General features: G+C 48.4%; 1 protein-coding gene across 4 annotated transcripts in view; it reads left to right on the forward strand.

Annotated features, from left to right (window-relative positions):
* Positions 1-12: 12 nt before the first annotated feature.
* HVCN1 (hydrogen voltage gated channel 1) overlaps positions 13-25,758 on the forward strand; it is a 29,696-nt gene continuing 3,950 nt past the window's right edge. The window contains exons 1-6 of one of the 4 annotated variants that reach the window (XM_059039604.2): positions 13-129; positions 269-500; positions 1,637-1,717; positions 5,923-5,962; positions 19,923-20,198; positions 25,005-25,109. In XM_059039604.2, the coding sequence (XP_058895587.1) occupies positions 5,942-5,962; positions 19,923-20,198; positions 25,005-25,109 (402 nt within the window). In that variant the 5' untranslated portion in view covers positions 13-129; positions 269-500; positions 1,637-1,717; positions 5,923-5,941. The other 3 variants (XM_067015625.1, XM_067015623.1, XM_059039603.2) reach the window with 3 other exon arrangements.

Below are 25,758 nucleotides of genomic sequence, written 5' to 3' on the forward strand. Positions count from 1 at the left end.
TTTAAAAAATCATATAAAAGAGGGAGGGACAAGGGTCAGATCTAGAGAAGGAGACTGATGATGAAAGCAGAGGTCAGAATGATTAGCCAGGAGCCAAGGGATGCAAACAACCTCTCGAAGCTGGAAAAGGTAAGGAATGGATTCCCCCCTCGAGTCTCCAGAAGGCACACAGCCAAGCCAACACCTTGATTTTAGCCCTTTGAGACCCCCCTGGACTTCTGACCTCCAGTGCTTTGTTATTTTACGTGTTATTTTTGTGCTGTGTTAGGCGACTAGGTTTGTGGTCTCTTGGTACAGCAGCCACAGAAAACTAGTACAGCTCCAAGGAGTTGAGACTCCCCCTCCGCCCCGCCCCCGCCCGCAAACCTAACCAGAAGAAGCAGGGAGGTGTGTAGAAGATAGATGGCTTCTGCCCTTGGAAGTTTGGGACAAGTGGTCTTTTGCGGAAGATGGACGCTAACGGAAGAACTGAGACCAGTGCGAACAGTGCCAGAAATAAGGTACGGACAGAGCGCTGGGGAGGCCTGGGTGAGGGAGGGCCTGCAGGGCAGGGACGGAGGCTGGAAGGTTCCTCCCTCGTGCCAATACCAGCCCAGCTGCAGGGCACCTCCTCTTCACCTCCAGCCTCACCTACCCGCCCCCACTCCAGGGGCGTCCTGACAGCTTCGAGGTTGGCCAGCCCCTTAGGGCGTTTTGCCCACCCTCCACCCCCTGCCTGCAGATACTGTGCAGGGGGCACCCAGGGCCCCCCCTTAAGTAACCAGGAGTTGGCAGGGGGTCGGGGGAGCGAGCAGAAGCCAGCCCTGCTCCCCTGAGTGTGTGTGGTGGGGAGGCGGGTGGACCCGCTGCCAGCACCTCTCGTTGGAGGAAGGAAGTGGTTCCCGCCTCCCACCCCTTCCCTTAGGGTCGCCTGGGCCGGGATTCTCATGGTTCGTGATTGGCTCCCGCGGGCGGGACCTTTGTCCGTCTGCGGGATTGCAGGAGGCCCAGGTCAGGCTCGGGCCTGCGGAGCGGGAGGGGGCCGGGTGGGGGGAAGCCAGGGAGCAACAGGGAGCCCAACAGACAGGCAAGAACGAGGGCAACGGGACAGACGCGGGCCAGAGCCCGAGACCAGCTGCTGACTGAGTTAGGGGGCGGGCGGGGGCGGGAGGGGGCGGGCGGGGGCGGGAGGAAGGGGCGGGAGGAAGGGGCAGGCGGGCGGGACGGCTGGGCAGGCGCCGAGCTCGCAGTTGCTGCGGTGGCCGCCGGCGGGCCGGGCGCAGGGTAAGTGCTCCAGGGCCGGCCCGGGGCGCGCTGCCCTTCTCCGAGCCCTCCCAGTCCAAGCCTGCCAGGGACCCCCGCGGGATCCCAGGAGGCCCCGGTTTGCCCTGGGTTCTGGCGTTTCCCAGCTTGGGGGAAAGCGGGCAGGCAGTGATAACTCAGGGATCCCTGCCTGGCCCACGGATTCTAGAATCCAGTGGAGAGGAGGACAGGAGATAGCACGCACATCTCCCCCTTGAAAACGGAAGTGTTCATAAGAACTACCCTTTTGTATGGAGTGCTTACATGGGCCAGGTGCCTTCACTTCATCACATGCCTCGTAGAAGCAGCAGCAGCAACAGGTGAGGTAGGTACCATCCTTGTCTCCCTCTTCCAGGTGAAGACACCAAGACTCCAAGAGGCCAAGCCACTCGCCGGGGTCACACAGCCAAAAGAGGCAGAGCCAGAACTCACCCAGGTCGGTGTGAACCCCTCAGTCCTCTTACTCATCCTGCCTGCCCTGCCCTGTCCTGCACCCCTAGGGAGCCGGCAGGGAGAAACCAGTGCTGGGAATAGGGGAGGAGGCTGAGATGAGCCAGCCCGCTCATCCCTGCAGGAAGAACCTCCACGGCAACAAATCCTTCGCCTGGGTAGGGGGTGCCCAGGAGCAAGAACAGTGGGTTGGGGCCAGGTTAAACTCCAGGACACAGAGGAGAGAGCGGGGCAGCCCCTGTCCAGGAACTCCCGGGCCTGTACCAGCACTCCCGCTGGGCACAGGGGGGCTCTTGCAGGCTTAGCCATGGGACTTCAGTTCCCTGTTCCTCAATTTCCTTGTCTGTTTCCTTTGCTTATCCCTAACCTCGGTGTGAAGCGTGCTTTGTGCCTCAGAGGATTGCCGAGATTAAATGAGATGGTTGGTGTGAAGGCCTAGCCTAGTGCGTGACTCAAGCTGTGTCCCCTCCACCATCCCCACCCATCCGAGAGCACTTCTCTGTCCTTCACCCTCAAGTCAGAGTTATCTGAGATCGGCAGTATTTCCTACAGCCCCGCCAGCAGCTGGAAGCTTCTTGAGTAAGACCAAGGCTGGGGGCTGCAACTCCTCCCTCTCTGACTCCGAGCGAAAGGCTGGTCGGGGCAAGGTTTTGAAAATCTTTGGGGTGAGGCTTGCACAATTCCAGGACTGCCCTGTAGCCCCCAAGCCCTCCCCCACCACCAGTTTAGCAAGAAGGAGGAAGCCTAGCATATTCTTGCTCCAAAACCTGCTCCTCTCTTTGTCCCCCACATCTAGGCCAGCAGCCAGTGCTACTCCTCAGCATATTCTGAATCTGGTCACTCCTCTGCATCCCCACTGCGACCCCCAGATCCTCAGCACTGTCTACTGAACTCTCTGCACAGTCAGGCCCTGAATGATTCCTGACTCTTCTCATGCCCCCATCCTCACTCCACTGCCTGCTCACTGCAGCCATACTGACCTCCTCCTTCTTTCTTGGACATACTAAATTCTCTGCTCTCTCAGGGTCTGTGCACATGCCCTTACTTCTCCCAGGATTTCTCTTTCTTGCCATCTTCTTGTGATGTACCTCCTTGCAATTCAGAGATGACCATAAAAGTCACCTACTCAGAAGCCTTACCTCACCACCCCAAGCCGCAGAAGCCACACTTGCCTGCCCTTTATTGCATTACTGTTTTTCTTTCCGGAGCTTAGCCCTGGGTGATGTTACCTTGCTTATGTGTTTCCTGGCTAAAATGTCAGCCTACCAGGGCCCAGAACTTTTTCATGTCTCTTCATTTTGGATTCCCCAGAACCCAGTGCCATGCCTTTGCGCAGAGTAAAAGTTCCGATAACTGTGTACAATTGCAGGCAGTGTGTGCAGCTATCAGAGTTCTACTTCTCATTGCTTGATAGCCTTCTTTCTACATTTCTACGTAGACCTCAGAATTGTGATTCCTCCCGCTGCCTTCCTCAGCTTTTCCCTGCAGTGGGGCTTATAGGCTGTTTCCAGCTTCTAACCCTAATATCCAACTTTGCATTTAAACACTGTGGTACAAATTGCACTTTTTTTTTTTTTTTTGCTTTCAAATGATTTTTGAGTTACAGTTTCCAAACTGATGTGTTCAAGTCAAGGGTATGATCATCCTGAAGGCATATACCACTTATTACCAGGTGACTGTTTAGAAAAATTATCCCCAGCATGTGTGCAAGTTTTCCTACAGCCCCGCAAGCATTGGGTTTTTTCATTTTTGTTTTGTCTAGTTTAATGAGGAGGTTATGGCATGTTTAAATTTTCCATTGCTTGAATTAGTGAATCTGGGTATTTTTCTATGCATGCACTAGTTCTGTTTCCTGTCCTATGGAGGAAGGAAATCTCCAGGGCACCTTAATTTTTCCCTTCACCTTCACTTTTGTTGGTGGTTCCCCTTGAGCCCACCCCGTGAGAGCAGGGTGAGGGCCCCCAGGGGCTGGAACAGGAACACACCCAGGTGAACTCTGCTGGTGGCAGAAGCTGCTCTGCCAGTCAACCAGCAAGAAACTGAGTCCCTTGTGCCCTAAGCATGGTGCTGTGGGGAGAAAAAGAACTCTTTTTCTCTTCAGGTCTTCGTGAATTTTTTTCAAAATGGTAGTAGTTTTTAAATTACAAAAATAGCACATGATATATAAGGTTTTTCACTGGAACTTTGGGAAGCTAATGTTGGTCACTAGTGGGAACTACACACCCCCCCTCAGGGGAATCCTGTGTGGTCATCCAAAGAGTGCACTTGCTCTAGAGCACACGACGTAGAGCGATCTCTGGGACACTTTGTTAGTCTCCTATGGCCGCTGTAACAAATGACCACACATCTGATGGCTTAAAACAACATAAATTTATTATCTTATAGTTCTAGGGGTCTCACGTCCAAAATCGGTCTTGGTACGCCAAGATCAAGGTGTTGGCGGGGCTATATTGCTTCTGGAGGCTCCAGGGGAGAATCTGTTTCCTTGCCTTTACCAGCTTCTAGAGGCTGCCCTTATTTTTTGGATCATGACCCCATCCCTCCATCTTCGAGACAGCATAACATCTTCAGATCTCACTCTGACTGCAATCTCTGCTTCTGTAGTCATATCTCCTATTCTTCTGATTCTCTTGCTCTACTTGTAAAGACCCTTCTGGTTTCACTGTGCCCACCTGGCTAATACCCCCATCTTGGAGTCCTTAATTTCATCACACCTGCAAAGTCCCTTTTGCCGTGTAAATTGACCTATTCACAGGTTCTGGGGATTAGGACTGATGGGGCTATCTTTCAGCGTCCCACACCCTAAAGGGAAATAAGCAAGGTTCAGAGCAGTGTGAGGGCTCACATTTGTTTAAGGGGAAAAAAAAAGAATAAGTATGGCTGTGCTTGGAAAGACATAGAATACCTCCAAAGGCCACGTGGGAAACTGGTAGGAGAGGCTTTCTGGGAAGAACAGTAGAAAGAAGACTTATTTGTCGTAGTATCTTTTTGTATTTAAATTTTTTACTACATATGTCACCTATGTTAAAAATAAGTTTTAAGAGGTAACACATAGTCATTGTAAAAGTTCAGACCTTCCAGAAGCCAAGAGAAAGAAAATACCCACCCCACCCTCAAATCACTCCCTCATTTTCTCCAGCAGTAACCACTGTAAAGAGTCTGGCTGTATCCTTACAGACTTTTAAAAAAATGCATATATCATTTTTTCACATAGATGGAATCATACTGTACACTCTATGCTCTAATGTGATGGGGGCACATGTTATATTCCGTCTTTCCTCATCCACATATGGAAATGTAACAGCACTGGAGTCTCCCACTCCCAGATGTACTGTAACTGACTCAACCAGACCCTCCCTTGTTGGTGGACATTTAGATTCTTTGCTGCTTTCCAGAGCAATCTCAACACTAACATATGTCTGTCTGGTTCTTAATTGGAGCGAAATTCACATAACATAAAATTAAATTTTTTTAAATTAACTTTTAAAGTGAGCAATTCATTGTCATATAATACATTCCCGATGTGGTGCAACTACCACCTCTAGTTCCAGAAGGAAACTCTGTCCCCGTTAGGCAGTCACTCCTCGTTCCCCTCTCCCCGTAGTTCCTGGCCACCACCAGTCTGCTTTCTGTCTGTACAGATTTGCATATTCTGGATATTACACATCAATGGCACCAAGTACTATGTGACATTTTGTGTCTGGCTTCTTTCACTTAGCATAATGTTTTAGAGATTCATTCATGTAGCATGTGTCAGCATTTCATATCTCTTTTATTTTTTATGGAGGTATAATTGACCTGCAATAGTTTCAGGTGTACAACAAAGTGATTCGATATTTGTATATATTGTAAAAGGACTTCATTTCTTTTTATGGCTGGATAACATTCCATTGTATGGATATGACATCTTTTATCTATCCATTCATATGTTAATGGACACTGATTGTTTCCATCTTTGGCTATGAATATTCGTGTACATGTATTTGTTTGAGTGCCTGTTTTCAATTCTTTTGGGTATATACTCAGGATGTACATCCTTCTCCACATGCTTTGAGCTTTATTATTTACTATTTTCAGACACTGTTAACCTAAGCAAGTTAAAAATAATGTGTAAGAAAGTGTTGGAAAACACATACTAAGGCGAATGATAGTAGGATGATAGATCTGGACAAATGTTTTCTTATTTTCCAGATCTGGAGACGACAGGAAAATGGCCACCTGGGATGAAAAGGTAAATTAATTCTGGAAGACTAGCAGTGTTAAAGGACCTCCCCAGCCTTGAGAAGATAATTCTGTTTGGGGTTTCTAACAAGATAGAGGAAAAACATGTGTTCAGGGTGCGTCTGCCATACCAAAGTGTTAAAAGTCACCGAGGTGAAAGCTATAGAAGGAACCTCAAGAGAGCCTGATAATCGGAAACAGACCATTCAAAACCCAGCTCTGCATTTTAATCGCCCTGTATCATTTGGTCACGCCCTTCACCTCCCCGAGCCTCAGTTTCCTTATCTGGAAAATGGGGAAAAGTTACTTAACCACCCCCTTTCCTGAAGGCTCACAGGGAGGAGTTGAGGAGACAATGGTCTCAGAATGCTAGGCCAATACTGAGCCCATAAGGGCTTCTCCCAACTGCTTGTTTTACAAATAGAGACACTTGGGCACTGAGAAGTAAAGCTACTTGCTCAAGATCACACAGGTAGGAAGTGGCAGAAATGAGGTTTCAACCTAGCCTGACTCCAAAGCAAATGCTCTGCCTCCTGTGCTGTGCGGCCATCCTGAGTAGGACTAATAAATCTGTCCTTGATATCTGGGGTGCAGGTTTGTTGGACCTGGGGAGACGTTAGTTGTGAAGGGTGGGGCAAGGTGAAGAGGAGGTGTTGGCTTCCATTTCAGCTGTTCACTTGGAGCTTCTGGGGGCCTGGCCAGGTGGAGCTGTCAGGGCAGTGCCAGAAGCTCAGGGTAGCAGCAGAGTGACGGGACAGAGCTGGAGAAGCAAGTGTGAGGGTCAGAGGACCATGGGATGACGATGATGATGGTGGTGATCTTGCATTTCGTCAAATTGGTGGCCCCTTTAACTGTAAGGGTATTTCTGATTTAAAGCTGTTTACAGTGTGGGAGGAGGGAGTGACCAGTGGCACTTACAGCATGCCACCAGTTCTGAGTTCAGAAATGTGGAAATGTGGGAAAGTGTTCAACTTTGCATTAATGAAATACGGTGGCATTTCCAGCAGAGGGCTGGGCAATCACCCTCTGTAGAGATGTGTCCATTCCTGATAAGATATGGGAAGCTTAGCGCCTGCCAGCCAATAACAGGAGCTCCGTGAGTTCCAGTTGTCATTAATACTCACAGAAAGGCAAATGGAACAGTTTGCTTCATTCATAGCTCCCTATTAGGCAAACCAAAGAAAACAAGCAGGAACGCTGGCTGGTGGGTTATGCTGCGGTGTAACCGGCTCACTCCTACATCTCACGAGGGGCTGGATCAACCCCCACGACCGCTGGAAAAAAACTTGACAGGGTGTATCAAGAGTCATGAAAATAGTCATAATCGAACCTGGTCATCTTACTTGTGGGAAAGGAAACAACCCATAAAAAGGAAAAAGTATAATTTACAGCACAATTTAAAAACACACACAAAAAAAAAAAGAAGAAAAAAAAAATAAAAACACAAATTTATGTGTTTCTTAGCATGTAAGATGCCACTGATTGTAGATGCACCACTATTTTATGTGCTACGAAGAAGAAAAAGTGCCGCCATTTACTGTGATCTAATGTGACACAACACTGACACCGGTCAGTTGTAAGACAGACTTCAGAAATGTTAATATGTGAGAAAATGTGGCCTTAGAATTGGTGATAGAGGTGCTAAAAATGAACAGAAAAGGCAGTAATGGGCACTGACTCCTTGGTAAATTTCTTGGCCATTAAAAAGGCATAAGTCTGATGCATATAAGTAGTGGGGAGAAAATAAGATACAAAGTTGTCTGCAGTCTTCGATGATAATTGTAAAAGACATAGATTAGAGAGTGAGATGGGTAGATAAGTAGATGATAAATTTGGTGTGTTGGGGTTATTAATTTAATTCTTTTTGCTCATGTTTTCACAATAGTAATACTGAAAGAAATAGATCTGGAGTAAAGGTCTGCTCATTGGGGTGAATGACAGCAGGTAAAGCTGGGGATTCCGGGTACGTCAGGGGGTCTGGCTGCAGGGACAAGTCGCAAGGGTGCGGGTGAGGACACAGAAACATCAGGGCAAGCAGAGTGTTGGAATGCAGAGCCAAGGACACACCTCGGGGGACTCCTGGGGGCGGGAGCCTGTCTGTCATGGAACAGAGACCAAAAGAAGGGGTGGCCCCAGGGGCATTGCTGCGGAGCTGGGGAAATTGGACCAGGGCCACGTGTAGCAAATAAGCCTCTTACTGATTCAAAGAACAAGTTCCTTTTAATAATTTACCTTGTGAAGTTAATTATGTTTTTAAAAAACTGTTTTAATAGGATTGCTTTTAGGAGATTTTTAATTGTCCAGCTCCTCTAATTTGGGGGAGGAAAACAGCTCCGTCATAGAAGAATCTGGTGGGGTTTTTAGCCATGGCTGAGACCTGATTTGCTGTAGCCAGCTCTGCCCAGAGGCGCCCCCGGCAGGGCCCTCCCTGCCCCTTCCCACCTCTCTGAGCCTCGGTTTTCCTCTTTGTAAAATGAGAACAGAGAGGATTAAACAAGATAGTGACTGGAAAGCACTTAGCAGGGTGCCGGGCTATAACAAACGCTTGAAACACAGGAGCTATTGACGCCATCATGAGGATAAAGTAGGTTTTCAGCCCATCAGCTGACCTAGTCCTCAGCTCAGATGATTGCATGGCACCAGCCACATCTGGAGAACCTGGTTGCCAGGTGTGCTTAGAAATCCTTTTGGCCCTATGGCACACTTCTCACAAGGTGTTTGGAGGCACCAGATTCATTTACGATGCTGGTTCTTGACCTTGGCTGTACATTGGAGATCCCAACACCCAGGCCACCCCCAGGCCAACTGAATCACAATCTTGGGGCCTGTGACCCAGGCACTGGGTTTTTTTCTTTTTTTTAAGCATCCAGGTGGTTCCAACGTGCAGCCAGAGCTGAGAGCTACTGGTTAAACTGCAGCTGCACTGGCCTCCTTCCAAGGGCCGAGCCACAGTGGAGCAGGAAAGAGGGGAGCCCTGAATTCTTGTTTATCCCATCTTTTCCATGGCTGAAGCATCACTAAGATGCTGGGGGATGGGGTGGCCCAGATGACTCAGTTGTACTGGTGATAGGTCCTAATTTCTAGCTGGGTAACTCTGGTTTTCTCTCTATGCTTTCATTTCTTTCTATGCTTTTGTTAACACAAATAGCAGCCTGACTTATGCTTCCCAGTTAACATGCCTGATTCACAGACTTTGGGCAGGACTGCCACCTCCCTGACAATCATCCTCTCCCTCCCCCAGGGAAATAGACAGAGTACATGCCACCATACCCGTGTTTTTCAAACTCGACCCATTAGTGATTCCTGGAATCCATTAACGGGCTGCCATCAGCCTTTTCAGAAATAGAAGAAAGTGGAAAACATAAGTCTCTCACATGTTAACTTTAGTGTTGGTTATGGAACGTACATATGTCAACGTGTACTAAGTGGCAGGATATAAAATGTGTTTCTTATTGAGTAACACGGGGCTGAACTCCCCGCCCAGCATTGGCCTTCACCAGCTGCGAGCTGGGTCCAGGGCAGCATTCAGAGAGGTCGTGCAGGAGGGAGAGGGCTCTGGGCCAGGCAGCCTGGGTCGGGGTCTGAGCTCTGCTTCTCACTGGCTGTGTGAGCTGGGGCAAGTTGCTTGGCCTCTCTGTTCTCAGTTTCCTCACCTGTAAATGAAGAGGATTCAGTCCCCACCTTGTCGAGTTGTTGCTGTATGTTACAAAGGGCTTTTGCACAGAGCTCAGAAAATGGCAGGTGCTCTGGGGATAGTTATAATCACTACACTTTCCACTACCTTAAATATTATTTCCCACATCGTCTCCACCCAGCCTCCTGATCAACTTGCCAGGTCAAGAGACTCTTCCATCAAGTCAGGAGGGACTCTGACCCTACAGGAAATGGAGAGAAAAGTTGGAGACGACGTCTCTGGTGCACCTGGGCCCCCAGTCAGGCTTCTCAGTCTACCAGCAGCACCACCCCCGCCCAAACTAGTCAGCCGTCACCGTGAAACCTCAAACTTCCTCCCCACCCCAGAGAAGGAAAAGCTGCTACGCTTATTTAAAGACTTCCCCGATTTTAAAAATAGGCATTCCTCAGAACATAAATCCCTGGGGACAGGGTAGGGGGAGTTGGCGGTAGATACATGAGTCCCCCAGGAGGAGATATTTGCCCGAGGGATTCATTCCGCCCTCCAGGCATGTTTAGTGGGAGGGAACCTGTGGTCCTCCAGGCATGAAGAACACGGAGGATATGGCACGAGCAGAAACCCACCTACCCAGTCCCCTAATGGGGAGTGGGGGAGGAAACAGACTCTGTTGCACAAACAGTTGGATCCATCTCCATTGGGGAGGCAGGTGGGCCACGCATGAATGCAACAGGGGAGGTACACGGTCAGCTCCCTGGAGCTGGGATGCTTGAGGGAGACCTTCTGAAGGAGGAAAAGAAAAAATGACAAGGTGGAAGAGGAGTGGGCATTGGAGGCAGAGGAAATCACGTGTGCAAAGGCCTTGTGGTTGAAGGCACCTATTGAGCACAAAGGGCTGAATGGAGACCACGTGGCCAGAGCAGGGAGACTGGTGACAGGTGAGGTCGGATAGGCAGGCAGAGGCCACAGCGTGCAGAATGGCTATAGGTCTCTGGAAGGCACTTGGGTCTCTTTTTTTTTTCCCCCAGCCGCACCACACTGCTTGTGGGATCTTAGTTACCTGACCAGGGCTCAAGCCCAGGCCCTTGGCAGTAAAAGCGTGGAGTCCTAACCACTAGACCACCAGGGAATTCCCTAGGTCTTTATTTTTAAGATCAGTGGGAAGCCAAAGAAGAGTTGCAAATAAGGGAGTGCATTAGGATCCCCCAAGATCACCCCAGGTTCAATGATTCGCTAGGAAGGCTCATAGGACTCAGCATACAGTTCCACTCATGGCTAAGACTTTTACAAAGAAGAATCAGCAAAGGGAAAAGATACATGAAGTGAAATCCAGGGGAAACCAGACACAAGCTTCCAGATTCCTCTCCCAGTGAAGTCACATTGGACTTGCTTAATTCCTCCAGCAGCAAATAGTGACAACACGTGCTAGGAGAGCTTGTTAGAGACTCAGCACCCAAGGTTTTTATTTGGGGGCTGGTCACATGGGTACCTTCCAAACTCCAAAAATTCCAGACTACCCAGAGGAGAGCAAGTGTTCTACATAAACCACTTGTCTTTACAAACAGTCCAGTCACAGTGAGCTGTCCTTACCAGGTGGGAACCCTCCCCAAATCCAAGTTCCCAGATGTCAGCCAGGGGCCAAGCAGAGCAGCAGCCCCAGGCCTTTTCTGCACAGGGAGTGACGTGATTGTGTTTCAAGAAGTGCTCTCAGGCTGCTGACGAGAATCTAAGAGTGTTGGGGAGAACAGTGAGGAGCTGGTATATCCTCCAAGTAAAAGGTGGAGGCCGGGGCAGGGAGGTGGCAGAAGATGGAAGAAGGAGACGATGAATTCAAGGGTCATTTAGGTGCTAAAATGCACAGGGCTTAGTGATGGGTGGGCTTTGGGGGAGGGAGATGGAAGGCAGGGGTTGGGGACAACTTCTCTGACCCTGGCTGGGTGTGTCTGAAGGTCCCTGGACCCAGAAGACAAGGTGCAGGTGCAAGTCCATGGACTGTCCACTGGATGGTGGCAATTGCCATGTTGCAAGTGTCAGTTTCCCCTGCTAAGGGAGGGAGGATTGCATCTCAGAACCTTGATTCAGCCTCTTTCAATATCATCGTTCTTGTTGCTTTAAAAATATCAGCCTTTCTGGCACGTTTTCCCCATCATTGACAGAACGTCTCAGAAAGAACAAAGCTAGTAGACCTGAGTTCATATGCCAGCTTTACCACTTATGTTTCTCTGTTTTTAAAAACTGTACACAAACAAGTTCTCAGTGTAAGAAATTAAAACAACAAACAGTATATATTAGGTTGAACCACATGAAATTGTCAGTTTCTACCAATTTTGACCTACAAAAATGGTCATTAAAAAGCATTTTTAAAAAATATGTATTTAGGGCTTCCCTGGTGGCGCAGTGGTTGAGAATCCGCCTGCCGATGCAGGGGACACGGGTTCGTGCTCCGGTCTGGGAAGATCCCACATACTGTGGAGCGGCTGGGCCCGTGAGCCATGGCCACTGAGCCTGTGCGTCCGGAGCCTGCGCTCTGCAAAGGGAGAGGCCACAACAGTGAGAGGCCCGTGTACCACAAAAAAAAAAAAAAAAAAAAAAAAAAAAAATATATATATATATATATATATATATATATATATATATATGTATATGTATTTATTTATTTTGGCTGCACCTGGTCTTAGTTACGGCATGCGAACTTCTCAGTTGCTTCACATGGGCTTCTTAGTTGCAGCATGCATGCGGGATCTAGTTGCTTGACCAGGGATCGAACCCAGGCCCCCTGCATTGGGAGTGTGGAGTCGTACCCACTGGACCACCAGGGAAGTCCCCCAAAATGGTCATTTTTTTTTAAGTCTTATTTCAGGAAAGTTTTCTTGAATTATATCTTGAACCATTCTGTTCCATTGTTTTGGTTTTCTTATTCAGGGATTCCAGTTGTATACATTAGATATATGTGTGTGTGTCTGTATGTGTGTGTATATATATATATATTTTTTTTCATTCTCCCTCCCTCCCCACTCCCCCCAAATACTTCATTCTCTGCAGGTTAGATCTTATTACATAAATGACTATTTCTTATGGTTAAACCTAATAGGAAAAAAAAAAGAAAGTTTCTCTTCACCCTCCAACCCAATCCCAATCCCTGTCGCTTCATAGAGGTAACCACTTGGTTTGGGTTGTTGATTTTGTTTTTTACAAAAATGGCATTATACATTTTGATCTGTAATATGCTGGTTTTTACTTGATCATGGATGTCAGTATGTACAGCCACGCTGGCATACTGCATTCTTGACAGCTGTGTGATATTCCATCCATAGTGTGGTCTACCACGGTGTATTAAACCATGGACCTTGAGGTTCTAGCAGGTCTGCAGTGAGCATTATGCGTGAGTGTCTTTTTGCTCATGTGTGAGTCCCTTGTCAGGTCAAACAACGACATTTAAAATTTTGACAGAAACTGGTTTAAGGCTGATCCTCCTTTGCTCCCATGCCTGGCACATTGGAGAGACTCACATATTTTTTCAAAAGATGAAACTGCCTCATTGCCCTCCTAAGAAGGATGTCCCCATTTCCTTGCCCACCAGGTGGTGCAGGGGAGTGCCTTCCTCCCACCATCTCTGTCACCCTACCACACCAGGTGACTTTGGGCAGTAGATCTCCCCTCCCCAAGCTTCAGTTTCCTCTTCTGTAGAATGGAGAGACCACACCTCCCTGTCCTACGCACTTCTCAGGATTTTTGTCAGCATCAAGTGAGAGCAAGTGGAGGTGGCCTATAAGCCGCAAGCAAAAAGAAACAAGTGGTTTTGTGACTCCAAAGGAGCCTGCTTTCTCCCAGGAATGCAGGATGGATGTGTGGTCCACGAAGATGAGAGAGACAGAGAGAGACAGAGAGACAGAGAGAGAGAGCGAGCGAGCACATGGTCTGTAGTACCCTTGGGCTGACTCGGACACACACACCCTCTGTATTAGCGTCCTGGGGTTGCCATAACAAATGACCACAAACCAGATGGCTTAAAACAACAGAAATTTATTCTCTCAGTTCTGAAGTCCAGAGTTCTAAAATCAGGGTATTGGCTGGGTTAGAGGGAGGATCTGTTCCATCCCTTTCTCCTAGCTTCTAGTGGTTGCTGGCAATCCTTGGCATTCCTTGGCTTGTAGATGCATCACCCCAATCTCTGTCTCCTCTTCTCGTGGCCTTCTCCTCTGTGTGTCCTTTCGTTTTCTTATAAGGACACCAGTCACTGGATTTAGGGTCCACCCTAAATCCAGAATGGTTTTATTGCAAGATCTTTTTTTTGGCCTCACCATGTGGCTTGCGGGATATTAGTTCCCTGACCAGGGATTGAACCCAGGCCCTCGGCAGCGAAAGCACGGGGTCCTAATCTCTGGACCACCGGGGAATTCCCAGCAAGATCCTTAACTAATTATATCTGCAAAAGCCTGTATTCCAAGCAAGGTCATATTCTGAGGTTTCAAATGGACATGAGTTTGGGGGCAGCCTCAATTCATCCCACTGCACTCTCCCAACAGGCAGATCTCCGGTCTCGGGCTGCCTGGCTTTTTCTCGGCCATGTCTTCTAACACAGGGGCTCCAGGTCATACAGCTCAAGGGCATATCCTGGCTCTGCCATTTTCTGAGTGAATGACTTTGGACAAGGCATCTTTTTCACCCAGACCCAAAATGATGGCTTCGACCTCAGAGGGGTGTTAGGAATTAAAACGAAATGGTGCATTTAAGGAATTTACCGGTGTGCTGATACAACAAATAATAAACAATCAACAATAATAGATGTTGCTGCTGTTGTGTCTTGTTTGGGGTATGAGTATTGATTAATAAGCAAATCAGGTCCCTAAAAGTAGGCTGTGGGAGGGAACGGGGAAATGGGGACTTAGGGGATATGAGGCCCTGGGAATCGAGAGTCGGCTGGCTTTCTTTAAAAGTACCTTTTTCAGTGATTGCTGGATGACCATGAAATAAGGACTTCCCCCTCCTACAGATGGCAGCTTCAGAGTCTGTAAGAATAGACAGTCACAAGATCGTTTTCTTCTCCAACAAATCGTGGGTCTGTTTTTCTTGTTTTCCCCCTCTTTCCCAGGTAGTAATTTTTCATATATAATACCTGGCATGTGTAAACCAGATGTAGGCGATTACCTTTGATGGGTAGCTCCTGCGGTTTTGTTGTTAATGCATTTATTAAATACTTATTGAGCCCTTCCCTGTGACTGGAGGAGGAAGAGCATCTGCCCTCCTAGAGTTCACAGACCAGTGCCGGAGACAGACAACCTTGAGATGTCAAAGTGTTTGTTAGTGAGGGGCTTGATGGGAAGTAGAGGAAGGACCCTCACCCGGCAGGCTGGCGGTCGGCGGTTAAGGAAGACCTCCCAGGGGAGGTAAAATCGACGTCTGTAAGACTTGGAAGAGAACTAGGGTGAGACAGGCGAGGGTATTCCAGGCAGGGGGAAGGCCGTGTGAAGTCCTGGAAGCAAGAGAGAGCATGGTTTGTTCTAGAACCGCAATGCAGTTGGTGAACTGGAGTGTGGCAGAGGCTGGGGAGGAGACCAAGAGAGCTTTGACCTTGTCCTGAAGGCAGCGGTTGGCAGTGGGTGAGGGTGGAGGGACTGAAGGTAATGGGAAGAGGGGGAGGATAGGCGAGGGCAGGGACACAGCCAGACCAGCCTTGGAGAAAGGTGACCCTGGCCACGACTGGGTGGAGAAAGGGTCAGAGGCAGGAGGCTGAGTGAGGAGGCTGGTGCTGGCGTCCCGGCAAGAGGTGAGAGCAGTAGGAGAGAGTTAGACTGAGAAGAGAGGTGCAGCATGAGTGGTGTTTAGGAGGTTAGATTGACGGAGAGAGAGGAGCCAAGAATGATCCTTAGTTCTTGGCTTGAGCAGCAGGGTGGATGTGACACCATGACCTAGGGGAACATGTAAGGAAGAGTGGATTTGGGGGGAAAGATAAGAAAGTAGTTCAGGTTGGGTCATAGCAACTAATGACCTGGCAGGCTATCAGACAGCAGGCTGGAGACTGATTTGCACCTGAGCAGCATTGAAAACACAGGTGTATAGAGACCACCGAAGGGAGAGAGTCGCCCTGTGCCAGGACAAGCTCAGGGTTGGGGACTTGAGGACTTCCGGTGGCGTGGGGGCAGGGACATGGTACAGGAAGGGAGGCCAGAGATGGTAGAAAAATCAAGAGGAGAGGTTGTCAAACAGAGCCAAGTCCACAGTGTGAGAGGATACGGTCCAGTCCAGCTGGAACCATAGTTGTGGGCTTTGATACGGAAAGGTGACCCCAGAGAGAGCAATGCCAGGATATATTGGGACAGCAAGGGTTAATGCAGGGGAGATGGAGATGGGGGTGTCCAGTGCCAGGGCCTCCACTGATCTAGATTCTCTGGGTTGCACGTGAAAGAAACAACTCAATCTATATAGCTTCAGCCAGAAAAGGAATCTTTCAGTTCATGTAACTAAATAGTCTGGGGGTTGCGGAGCAGGCAGCGGGGCTAGTAACCGGAGAAACAAGATATCCACGGGTGATGATGAAGTTGGAGGAGTGGAGGTGAGAGTTTTTGTTGTTGAGGAATAATAATACCAGCTGGTGCTTACAGAGGGGCTGCTCCAGGCTAGGCACTGAGGCCAGTGGTCCCCATAGCTCACTGAGTCAGTCCTTCCGTCCCACCCAGGCAAGGTGGGGGGATCCCAAGAGCTGAGAGTCCAGAGTGGGTGGTGAAGTTGCTGAGGCCCACAACGTTTTCATGATCTTTGCCCTTTTCTGGAACTTTTCTGCTTCCGGAATGACAGATTTTTGACTTAAAACCAGAGTTGTTTTGTGCTCTGCTGGGTGCCATAAATATTTTCATCCCAAATTACTGAAAGTTGCTTCTTTACTGGGTGCAAAGTTTCAAAAAAATTTTCCTTTCCTGTATGAAATATAAAATGTGGTTTTTGCAAAGCACCCTGAGGTTCCCACCATGCTGAGAACTAGTACAGGAGGTTTCCATCTGCTAGGTGAGGTGTTTTGAGGGGGGCGGATTACGGCCAGTAGCCACCCAGAGAGATTTGGGACATCTGTGGGCCCGGCCCTTGGCCAGCCCTGGGAACCCAGCAATTGGAGGGCTGGCGTGGGAGACAGGGCACCAGTGCCCTCAGCCAACAGGCACTTGATGGGCTTCTGTTCTAGGTCAGGTGTCACATGATACTCTGGGGACATGGACTCTTGTATCTACGTGTTTCTATTTTTCCATCAAATTTGGAAATTTTCTTCAGTCATTATTTCCCCAAATATTTTTCCTCTTATCTCCTTTTGGTACTCCAGGTACATGTATATTAGGCCACTTAATATTGTCCCTGAGGCTCTATTCTTCCCCCCACCCCCAGTCTTTTTTCTCTCCATGCTTTCACTGGATATTTTCAATTTTTTATCTTTTAGTTCACTGAACTTTTCTTCTGCAGTGTCTAATCAGCTATTAAGCCCATCCAGTGATTTTTTATTTCATATATGTATTTTTCTGTTCTAGAGTATCCATTTGGATCTTTTTTATAGTTTCCATTTCTCTTTTGAGATTCTCCATTTGTTCCCTCATTAAGTTCATGTTTTCCTTGAAATCCTTGAACATAGTTAGAATAGCTATTTTCAAGTCTCCATTGGCCAATTCCATTATCTCTGTCCCTTTTGAGCTATTAAGCTAATTTTTCTATTGGTTATGGACACATTTTTTTCTGCTTATTTATCTGCCTAGTAATTTTTTATTATATGTTGGACATTATGAATGTTATGTTGTTGAGGGTGTTTTGCTGTCTTCCTCAAAAGAGCACTTTTGAGTTTTGTTCCAACGGGCAGTTAATTTACTTAGGGATAAGTTTGATCTTTTTAAAAAGCCTTATTTTTAAGCTTAGTTGGGAGAGGTCTAAGGTAGCCCTGACTGGAGGGCTAGATTAGGTCTACTTATAAGGCATGGCTTTTTTGGAATTTCTACTGAATGCTCAGAGTGTTCAACAAGATCTCTCTACTCTAGCTGTTTGGAACTCAGATCTCCTAACCCAGCCCTATGTAATTGGTAGTACTTCAGCTCACAGTTCCCCAAGAGTTTTGTTGTTTTTTTTTTCCCCTGAAAGTTATATTTTGCCCTGCCTCATGGAGTCTTGCTCTGCACATGTGAATTTTAGGACTCAGCCAAAGTCTACTTTTTTGAGTTTCTTCTCTGCGCTGCTTCCTTTTCTCTGGTACCTTGACACACAAATTCCTGAGGAAGGAAAGTTCAATAGCCCTGAACTATAATCTTTGTCTCCACAGTCCAGAAAGTACTTCCAGGCAGGTGATTGTGGGGCTCATCTCATTTGCTTCTCTTCTCTCAGGGATCACAGTAAATTTCATATATTTTATCCAGTTTTATCGTTTATCTAGTCTTATGGCAGTTGCTTTAACTGGTATAGTTAATTTTATGGCAGTTGCACTAACTGGTATAGTTGTTTATACCAGTTACTGTATCATGGTCAGAATCAGAAATCCCATTGTTTTGTATGTTTATGCTCACATTTTACACTTTCCGAAAACAATATATAGTAATATTTTGCGGCCATTGATGTAGGAAGAAAACTAGGAGAGTGTGGAATCCCAGATGCCAATGAAGGAAGTTTTTGAAGAAAGGGAGTGATCTGCTGTGTTCAGTACTGCTGAGGGGGTACATGTGGATATCATCAGTGATACACAGAGACATGGTTCATTCATTTTAACTGTGTATAAAATTCCATCACATGAATAGAGAAAATTCACTTCTCTATCTCCTACCATTTAGGTGAACATTTGCAGTGAACATTCTTGAACATGTTACTGATTTGAGTACATGTGGGTGAGTTTCTCTTTGAAGCCTATCTAGGGGTGGGATTACTAGATCATTAACTAGTACAGCTTCATCTTGACAAAACAATGCCAGATTGCTTCCAAAAATAGTGGTGCCAGTGTCTGTTCCTGTCTTCAGGGTTCAGGAGACCCCCATTGCTTCACACATTCACCAACATTTGCTATTGTAGACTTGAATTCTTGCCAATGTGAGGAACAAAAAGCTGTGTGATTGTTATGTCAATTCACATTTTCCTGAATATTAGTGAAGTTGAGTGTCTTGGCCATCTGGGTTTCCTCTCATGTGACCTGCCTGTTAATATCCACTACCTAATTTTACATGGAGTTGTATTTTTTTGGTATGATTTCTTTATATATTCTGGACACTAAAATCTTTGTCTGTTAAATACACTGGAAATATTTACTCCCAGTCTGTGGTGTATCTGACTTTGTACAGATGTGTGTGTGAGAGAGAGCGAGAGATAAAAGTGTTTAGCTTTGATGAGTTAGGTCTATCCATTTCTTTTGTGTTTTGTGTCTTATTTAAGCAATCCTTCCCAGACCTGAGGTCATAAAGATACTTGTCTGTATTTTGTTCTAAGACTTTTAAAGTTTTTTAAAATACATTTATATAGGTTAATACAACTGAAATTTATTCTCTGTGTGGTGTGAGGTAGGGATTTTTTTTTTTCTTCCCCCTGTTGGGAAAGCCAGATATCCTAACCTCTCCAGTGTTTTCTCACTGATCTGGACTGCCATTGCCATCACATCCAGGTTCCCACAGGGACCTGGGTCTGTTTTGGGCTCCTTTATCCTGTTATGCTGATCATATTGCCTATTCTTGTAAACATAACTGAAAGTTTTCATTATTGAACTTTATAAAAAATTTGATGTCTGGTAGGGTAAGTTGGACAAAGGAATGGGAGGATATTTGCTTTTTTGCTTTGAAGTCCATCCGTCTTTAAACAACTGTCCATAATGTATTTAAAACAGCACTGGCTGAACTTGGGAAACATCCGCTTGCTGCTCAGACCTTTCCAGGACTGGTCTGTAGCATGGAAGGCGGGGAGGGTGGCTTCACTTTTGTGTGAAACTTTGGGTACTTTTACTTTTGCCTTTGCCCTCTCCCCACCCTGCCAACTCTCACCTCTGGGGTTTTAGGTTGTGATGTCTCTGAACCATGGGTTGCTCTTCCAGTATTTACATGAGGGCCCGTGGTGGGTGTTTTGCGACTGGGTGGCAGTACCTCTCCTGTTGGTTACTGCCAACCAGACCACAGTGGCAGGCCTGACGGAATCTGGGGTTTCCTGTTGCCTCACCGGCCCTGAGACCCTGGATTCCAAAAATAAATGCATGAGAAACCACTGTGACCTCATGGTCTGTGCTTGCACGGTGCTCTGAGCACGAGGACTGTCTTCACCCCGTGGCCCGGCCCAGCTGGGGCCCTGCTCCCCCAGAGTGACAGACGGGCCACCTGAGCGCTTCCTCTCTGTCCCCTCCCTTCAGGCAGTCACCCGCAGGGCCAAGGTGGCTCCCGCCGAGAGGATGAGCAAGTTCTTGAAGCACTTCACCGTCGTTGGGGATGATTACCACGCGTGGAACATCAACTACAAGAAGTGGGAGAATGAAGAGGAGGAGGAGGAGGAGCAGCCACCGCCCACAGCGGCCTCGGGCGAGGAGGGCAGGGCTGCTGATCCTACCACGGCCCCTGCCGCCGTGCCCAGGCCCCGCCTCGACTTCAGGACCACTTTGAGGAAGCTCTTCAGCGCCCACAGGTTTCAGGTAGGTGGGCAGAGGCCGGAGATGCCTGGGGTGGGGCAGAGCCGTCGGCAAAGAGTCACGAGGGCAGGGCGGGGGCCCATCTCTGCCGCCAGCGTCTTCACTCCACACACATGTACTGAGCACTGACCATGTGCTGGGCAGGTCCCATGTGGTCTGGGGCAAAATAAGTCCCAATCCAAAAGTCAATTAAAGTTCATCACCTGATGAATGGATAAACAAAATGTGATCTATCTGTCCTCAGCCATAAAAAGGACTGACACACGCTACATTTTGGATGAACCTTGTCAACGTGATCCTAAGTGGAAGAAGCCAGACACGAAAGGCCACATGTCTTATAATTCCATTTATATGAAATGTCAGAAAACGTAAATCCACAGAGACAGCAGATTGGAGGGAATGGAAGGGGGGGAGTGACTGCTTAATGGATACAGAGTTTCCATGTGCAGGAATGAAAACATTCCGGAACTAGATAGTGCTGATGGTTGTACAACTTTGTGAATGTGCTTAATGCCTCTGAACTTTATGCCAACTTTAAAATAGAAAAAATGGTAAATTTTATGTTATGCAAAATTTACCACACACACACAAAGGAGACCGGGGTGGGGGTCAGTCTCTCCTATTGAGAAGTGATGCCCAAAATACCTGCCTTGCTTAACCCACCGCCAGCCTCCAGGTGTGGTTATGGGGAGAACCTGGGAGGGAGACGCAGACTTCAAAGAATAGCAAAGGGAATGGGACTTCTACAGGGTTCAGTGTCTGTCCCAACATCTGCCGATTTTGAAGGACAAACGCGGGTGGAGTCTGGCTAGCCCTGTCTGAACCCCACCCCATGTCCCCAGTGTGGGCAGGCAGGTGTCTGGAAGCATGTTCTGAGTCCCAGGAGAAAGCAGGAGGCTCCTTGTCAGCCCAGTCCCCGAACGGAGCCATTCTGGGGTCCCTGCTGCAGGGATAACTATGATAATCCAGCCCCTCCCTAGAGCTAATGTCCCCCCTGGAAGCAGAGAGAAGCAGCCCTTGCCTCTCCCATCACTGACTTTGTTCCATGGTGAAATCGGAAGAAGGAATTATTTTAGTCTTTTTTTTCCACTCTCGTGTGACTTAGAGAAACAAAGCAGGCAACACAGCACTCCTGACAGCTTAGTGCTTTCCTCTGTGGCTCTGACAGAAGAGAAGACGTGGTGTTAAGTTGTTGGTGTTGAACTCCCAAACCCTCAATTTCAGGAGAGAAGGAAGGAGCCAGCTTCCTTCCAGCTGCAACGGGAGCCCTTGTGAGGTCCCACCTCTCCTGACCGGGCCCCCCAGGGGCACGTGGCTTTGGGGGAAAACAGAGTAGAGATGTTTATTCATTCACTCAGCAGTCGCTTCTTAGCTTCTACTATGTGCCAGGGGTACAGCAGTGAGTGTGGTAGGCATGTCCCTGCCCTCACTCTTGGAGGATTAATGGTCCATAATGAGGTGGACATTCCAGTAATCAGACAGATGTTGGAATCGAGTGGAGAGAAGTCCTCTGTACGGAAACTGAAGGGGGCTCTGAGAGATCTTGGGGGTGGGGGAGACCCAACCTAGGATGTGAGGTGGACAACATGTGGCAGAGGAGGTGACATTTCACCTGACACCTCAAGGTTGGGCAGGAGTGAGCTCTGTAGATGGGAGGGGAGGAGCTTCCCAGGCAGAGGGGGCCGTGTTTGCAAAGGGCGGGGTGGAGGAAAGGGTCTTCAGTATTCGAGGATTTGAGAAGGGTCCAGGTGGCTTATATGTATCCAGTAGAGGGAGAGGAAGCACTGGAAGGCCATCCGTGGGCAGTGGACAGCCATTGAAGGTTCTGAGTATGGGGGTGGGGAGGGGTTGACATGAGCAGTGTGTAGAGGGGCCCAGAGTAGAAGCAGGGAGGCCACCCTGGAGTAGGGGTAAGGGTTTAAGGGTTTGATCTCTGCATATAGAACCAACATACAAGAAGATTCTGGAATCCCTTTCTTGGGTGCAGTCTCTACCTATTCCCATGGTTTGAGGTGACCAAGGTGACATGATACATAGTTAACTGTTGTCACTTCTCCCACAGAATGGCACAGCCGACCAAGGGAGAGAATATGGGGTGAGTCAGGCATCTGTGGAAACCACAGGCGGACAGGGTAGCTGAGCTAGGGGAGGATGGCCAGGAAGGCCAGGAGCCTCACTTTTATTACCTGCTCGCCGTGGCCAGGCCCTCCGCGGAGCGCACCTCACACGTTATCTCACACCCCCTTGTCACTCAGGGTAGAAAATGTGGCCGACCGCATTATCCCGGAAGCTTAGAGTTAATGTTGAGGCTCAGCGGAGTTGAGAGCTGTGCCCAAGGCCCAGGCTAACGGGGGGGCCGGCCCAGGACTGGCTGCACCCCGAGCCTGCGCTCTGCGCCGCTGCGTGCTGAGGCTAGGCACGGCCACTTTCCAGTGACGATTTGGAAATAACCAGCTTCCCTGGATTCTCAGCATTTTTCTTTGTGATGCGGCTCCCTTCAGAACTAGTACTGCCTTGTGAACTGGCAAATTCAGGGCCTTAGGGATTAGTTCCTAGAGGCTGCGGTTGGGACCTGAGCATTATAGTTTGTGACCTTGGGTCTCTCTCTCACTTCTTAAAATTGAGGTGAGATTCACATAAAGTTAATCATTTTAAAGTGAATAATTCAGTGGCATTTATTTAGTACATTCACAATGTTGTCCAACCGTCAACCACTATCTAGTTCCAGAACATTTCCATCGCCCCAAAAAGAGATCTAGTACCCATTAAACAATAACCCCCAATCCCCGATAAACATGAATCTACTTTCTGTCTCTACTGATTTGCCTATTCCTGACATTTCATGTAAATGGAATCATAAAATATGTGTGGTCTTTTGTGTTGGGCTTCTTTCACTTAGCATATTTTCTAGGTTCATCCACACTGTAGCACGTGTCAGTGCTTTCATTCTTTTTTTATGGCTGAATATTCAGTCTGTTTTTAATAACTCTGTGCCTTGGTTTTAGACCAGATGAGCTCTTAGATCCCTTTAGGTCTAAAAACCAAAGAGGGAGGGAGGAAAGAAAGAAAGAAAGAAAGACCTCACCTGAGGCTTGAGTATTTTTTTGGCTGCATTGGGTCTTCATTGCCGCGCGTGGGCTTTCTCTAGTTGTGGCGAGCAGGTAGCTACTCTTCGTTGCAGTGCACGGGCTTCTCATTGCAGTGGCTTCTCTTGTTGCAGAGCACGGGCTCTAGGCGCACAGGCTTCACTAGTTGTGGCACACGGGCTTAGTAGTTGTGGCTCGCAGGCTCAGTAGTTGTGGTGCACAGGCTTTAGTTGCTCCATGGCATGTGGGATCTTCCCGGACCAGGGATCGAACCCGCGTCCCCTGCATTGGCAGGTGGATTCTTAACCACTGAGCCACCAGGGAAGTCCCTTGAACCTTTACTAAGCTACTGAATTTGGATTTGTCTGAAAACTTCATTACAAAGCACTTTGCCATACAATTTTCACAATAAACCATGTCATCAAATAATTACTGAAATAATTACTACAGGTTGAAATGGTCAAAAGGTTTAATAGTCCACTTTTTATAGGCCTGAACTTGTTTAATTTCACCCTGAAACTGTAGAAACTGCCAAGATAATGGCAGATTTATTTTCAGAGGTCAAAATCTATCTACCTTAGAGTGTAAGAGGCAAGGGCCTGGGGGAAGTGATGGTCCAGTATTTCCAAGGGAAGAGAAGGGTCACGCAGTGTCCTTTGGCGTTCCTCCCGTTGCTGCCATTTCCACCACCATGTCATCCCCGGGGTCTCCCCAAATGCCATCACCTCCACCCCACCTTTAATGTCCTCACCATCATCACCACCTCCATCACCATGACTACCCCCACTGCCATCGATAAGACCACCCACTCACTTCACCCTGGTCCCCACCTTCCTCCCCCCTCCAGCAGGTCACAAAACCCACCGGATTGTCTTTCCTACAGCAGCTCTTCTCTGTTCTCCAGGAGACACAGGACTCCCTCCCCCTTCACTCCCAGCGAGCACATGGGAGGTGGGGTGGGTACCTCACGGCTCCAGCCAGATGCTGTTTCATGGGCACAGTGGACGTCACTCTAACCCAGCTGCCTGGAGGAGGCCATATCTCTGAGGCTGGATGTTTTAAATTTTATTTTTATTTATTTATTTATTTTTGCGGTACGCGAGCCTCTCACTGCTGTGGCCTCTCTCCCTTTGCGGAGCACAGGCTCCGGACGCGCAGGCTCGGCGGCCACGGCTCACGGGCCCAGCCGCTCCGCGGCACGTGGGATCCTCCCGGACCGGGGCACGAACCCGCGTCCCCTGCATCGGCAGGCGGACTCTCAACCACTGCGCCACCAGGGAAGCCCTGTTTTAAATTTTAAATTGCTTATTGAGCATCTGTTCTGGGCGTACCCTGGCAAGAGCAATCCCCAGAACTAGAAAAATAAACGCTTTTAGAAACTTTAGTGTTTTTTGCCATCTAGGAATTAGCAGTTTGGATGGAGAGATGCTGAGAAGCAGTGAATTTTTACGAGTAAGAGAAAGACCAGTGGTGACCGAGGGTCAGTCAGTGAGCCACACGGAGGCTTTAGGACAGGCACTGCCCAGGGCTGGAAGGAGGGGCTCGTGTCGAGAGGAGCTGGCCCCCAGCAGGCTCCCTGCAGGGCGCTCGGGCTGTGGGCAGTGGCCTACCATCCTTGGCATCTGTCCCCAGTGGTTTCACTCAGATGCCTCCGGCCCTTAAAGACGAAAGGAGGGTCCCCACTTAGGTCTCACGGTTTCTTGCTTCTTCCCTTGGTCCACAGGTTATCATCATCTGCCTGGTCATCCTGGATGCCCTCCTGGTGCTCGCCGAGCTCGTCCTGGACCTGAAGATCATCCAGCCTGACAAGAATAACTACGCCGCCAGGGTAGTGTGTCCGCAGCCCTTTGATGTGGTTCCCTCGGTGGGTGGGCAGAGTGGGGGGCACCTGCCGTGGAGTAACCAGGCCTATCTGAGGGTAGTTGGACTGGGAGCTTTCAGTCAAAGAGCAGAGAAAATGCCTTCCTTTCCCAATTACAGATACGAATTTACTACAAGCAGGAAACCTCAAGTCACCCGATGGCTTGAACCTTGAGCTATCCTAGACCACTGAGCTGGAGTTTGTCACTGATTCTCAAACCAGGAGCATGATTCCTTCCCGGCCCCCAGAGGAAGACGAGCTGTTTTTCCTCCTGTCAACATTCTGACGTCCCTGTGCCGGAGCCGTTTGGGGGGATGTGCCCACCATTTATTCCCTGATTCACAGTTCCTGCCTGAGCCCATCCCAGACACTCACCCAAAGGGCAGTGGACACACTGAAAATGCACTGTGCGGCCCATCACCAGTAACAGGGGAGAAGGCCAGGGGCTTAAAAGCATCTCCCCACACCCTTTGAAAAAAATTCAGTGAACAATGCAAAAATGTCTTTTCAAATGGCAAAAGAGCAGGCAGAAAATATTAAACCTCCTTCCTACTCGTGGCCCCTTTCACCACGGCAGCCGTTAACGTTTTCTTCTGTGCCAACCCAAGTCCTCCCA

Source organism: Kogia breviceps, chromosome 15, assembly GCF_026419965.1.
Source record: "Kogia breviceps isolate mKogBre1 chromosome 15, mKogBre1 haplotype 1, whole genome shotgun sequence".
Lineage (NCBI taxonomy): Eukaryota > Metazoa > Chordata > Mammalia > Artiodactyla > Physeteridae > Kogia > Kogia breviceps.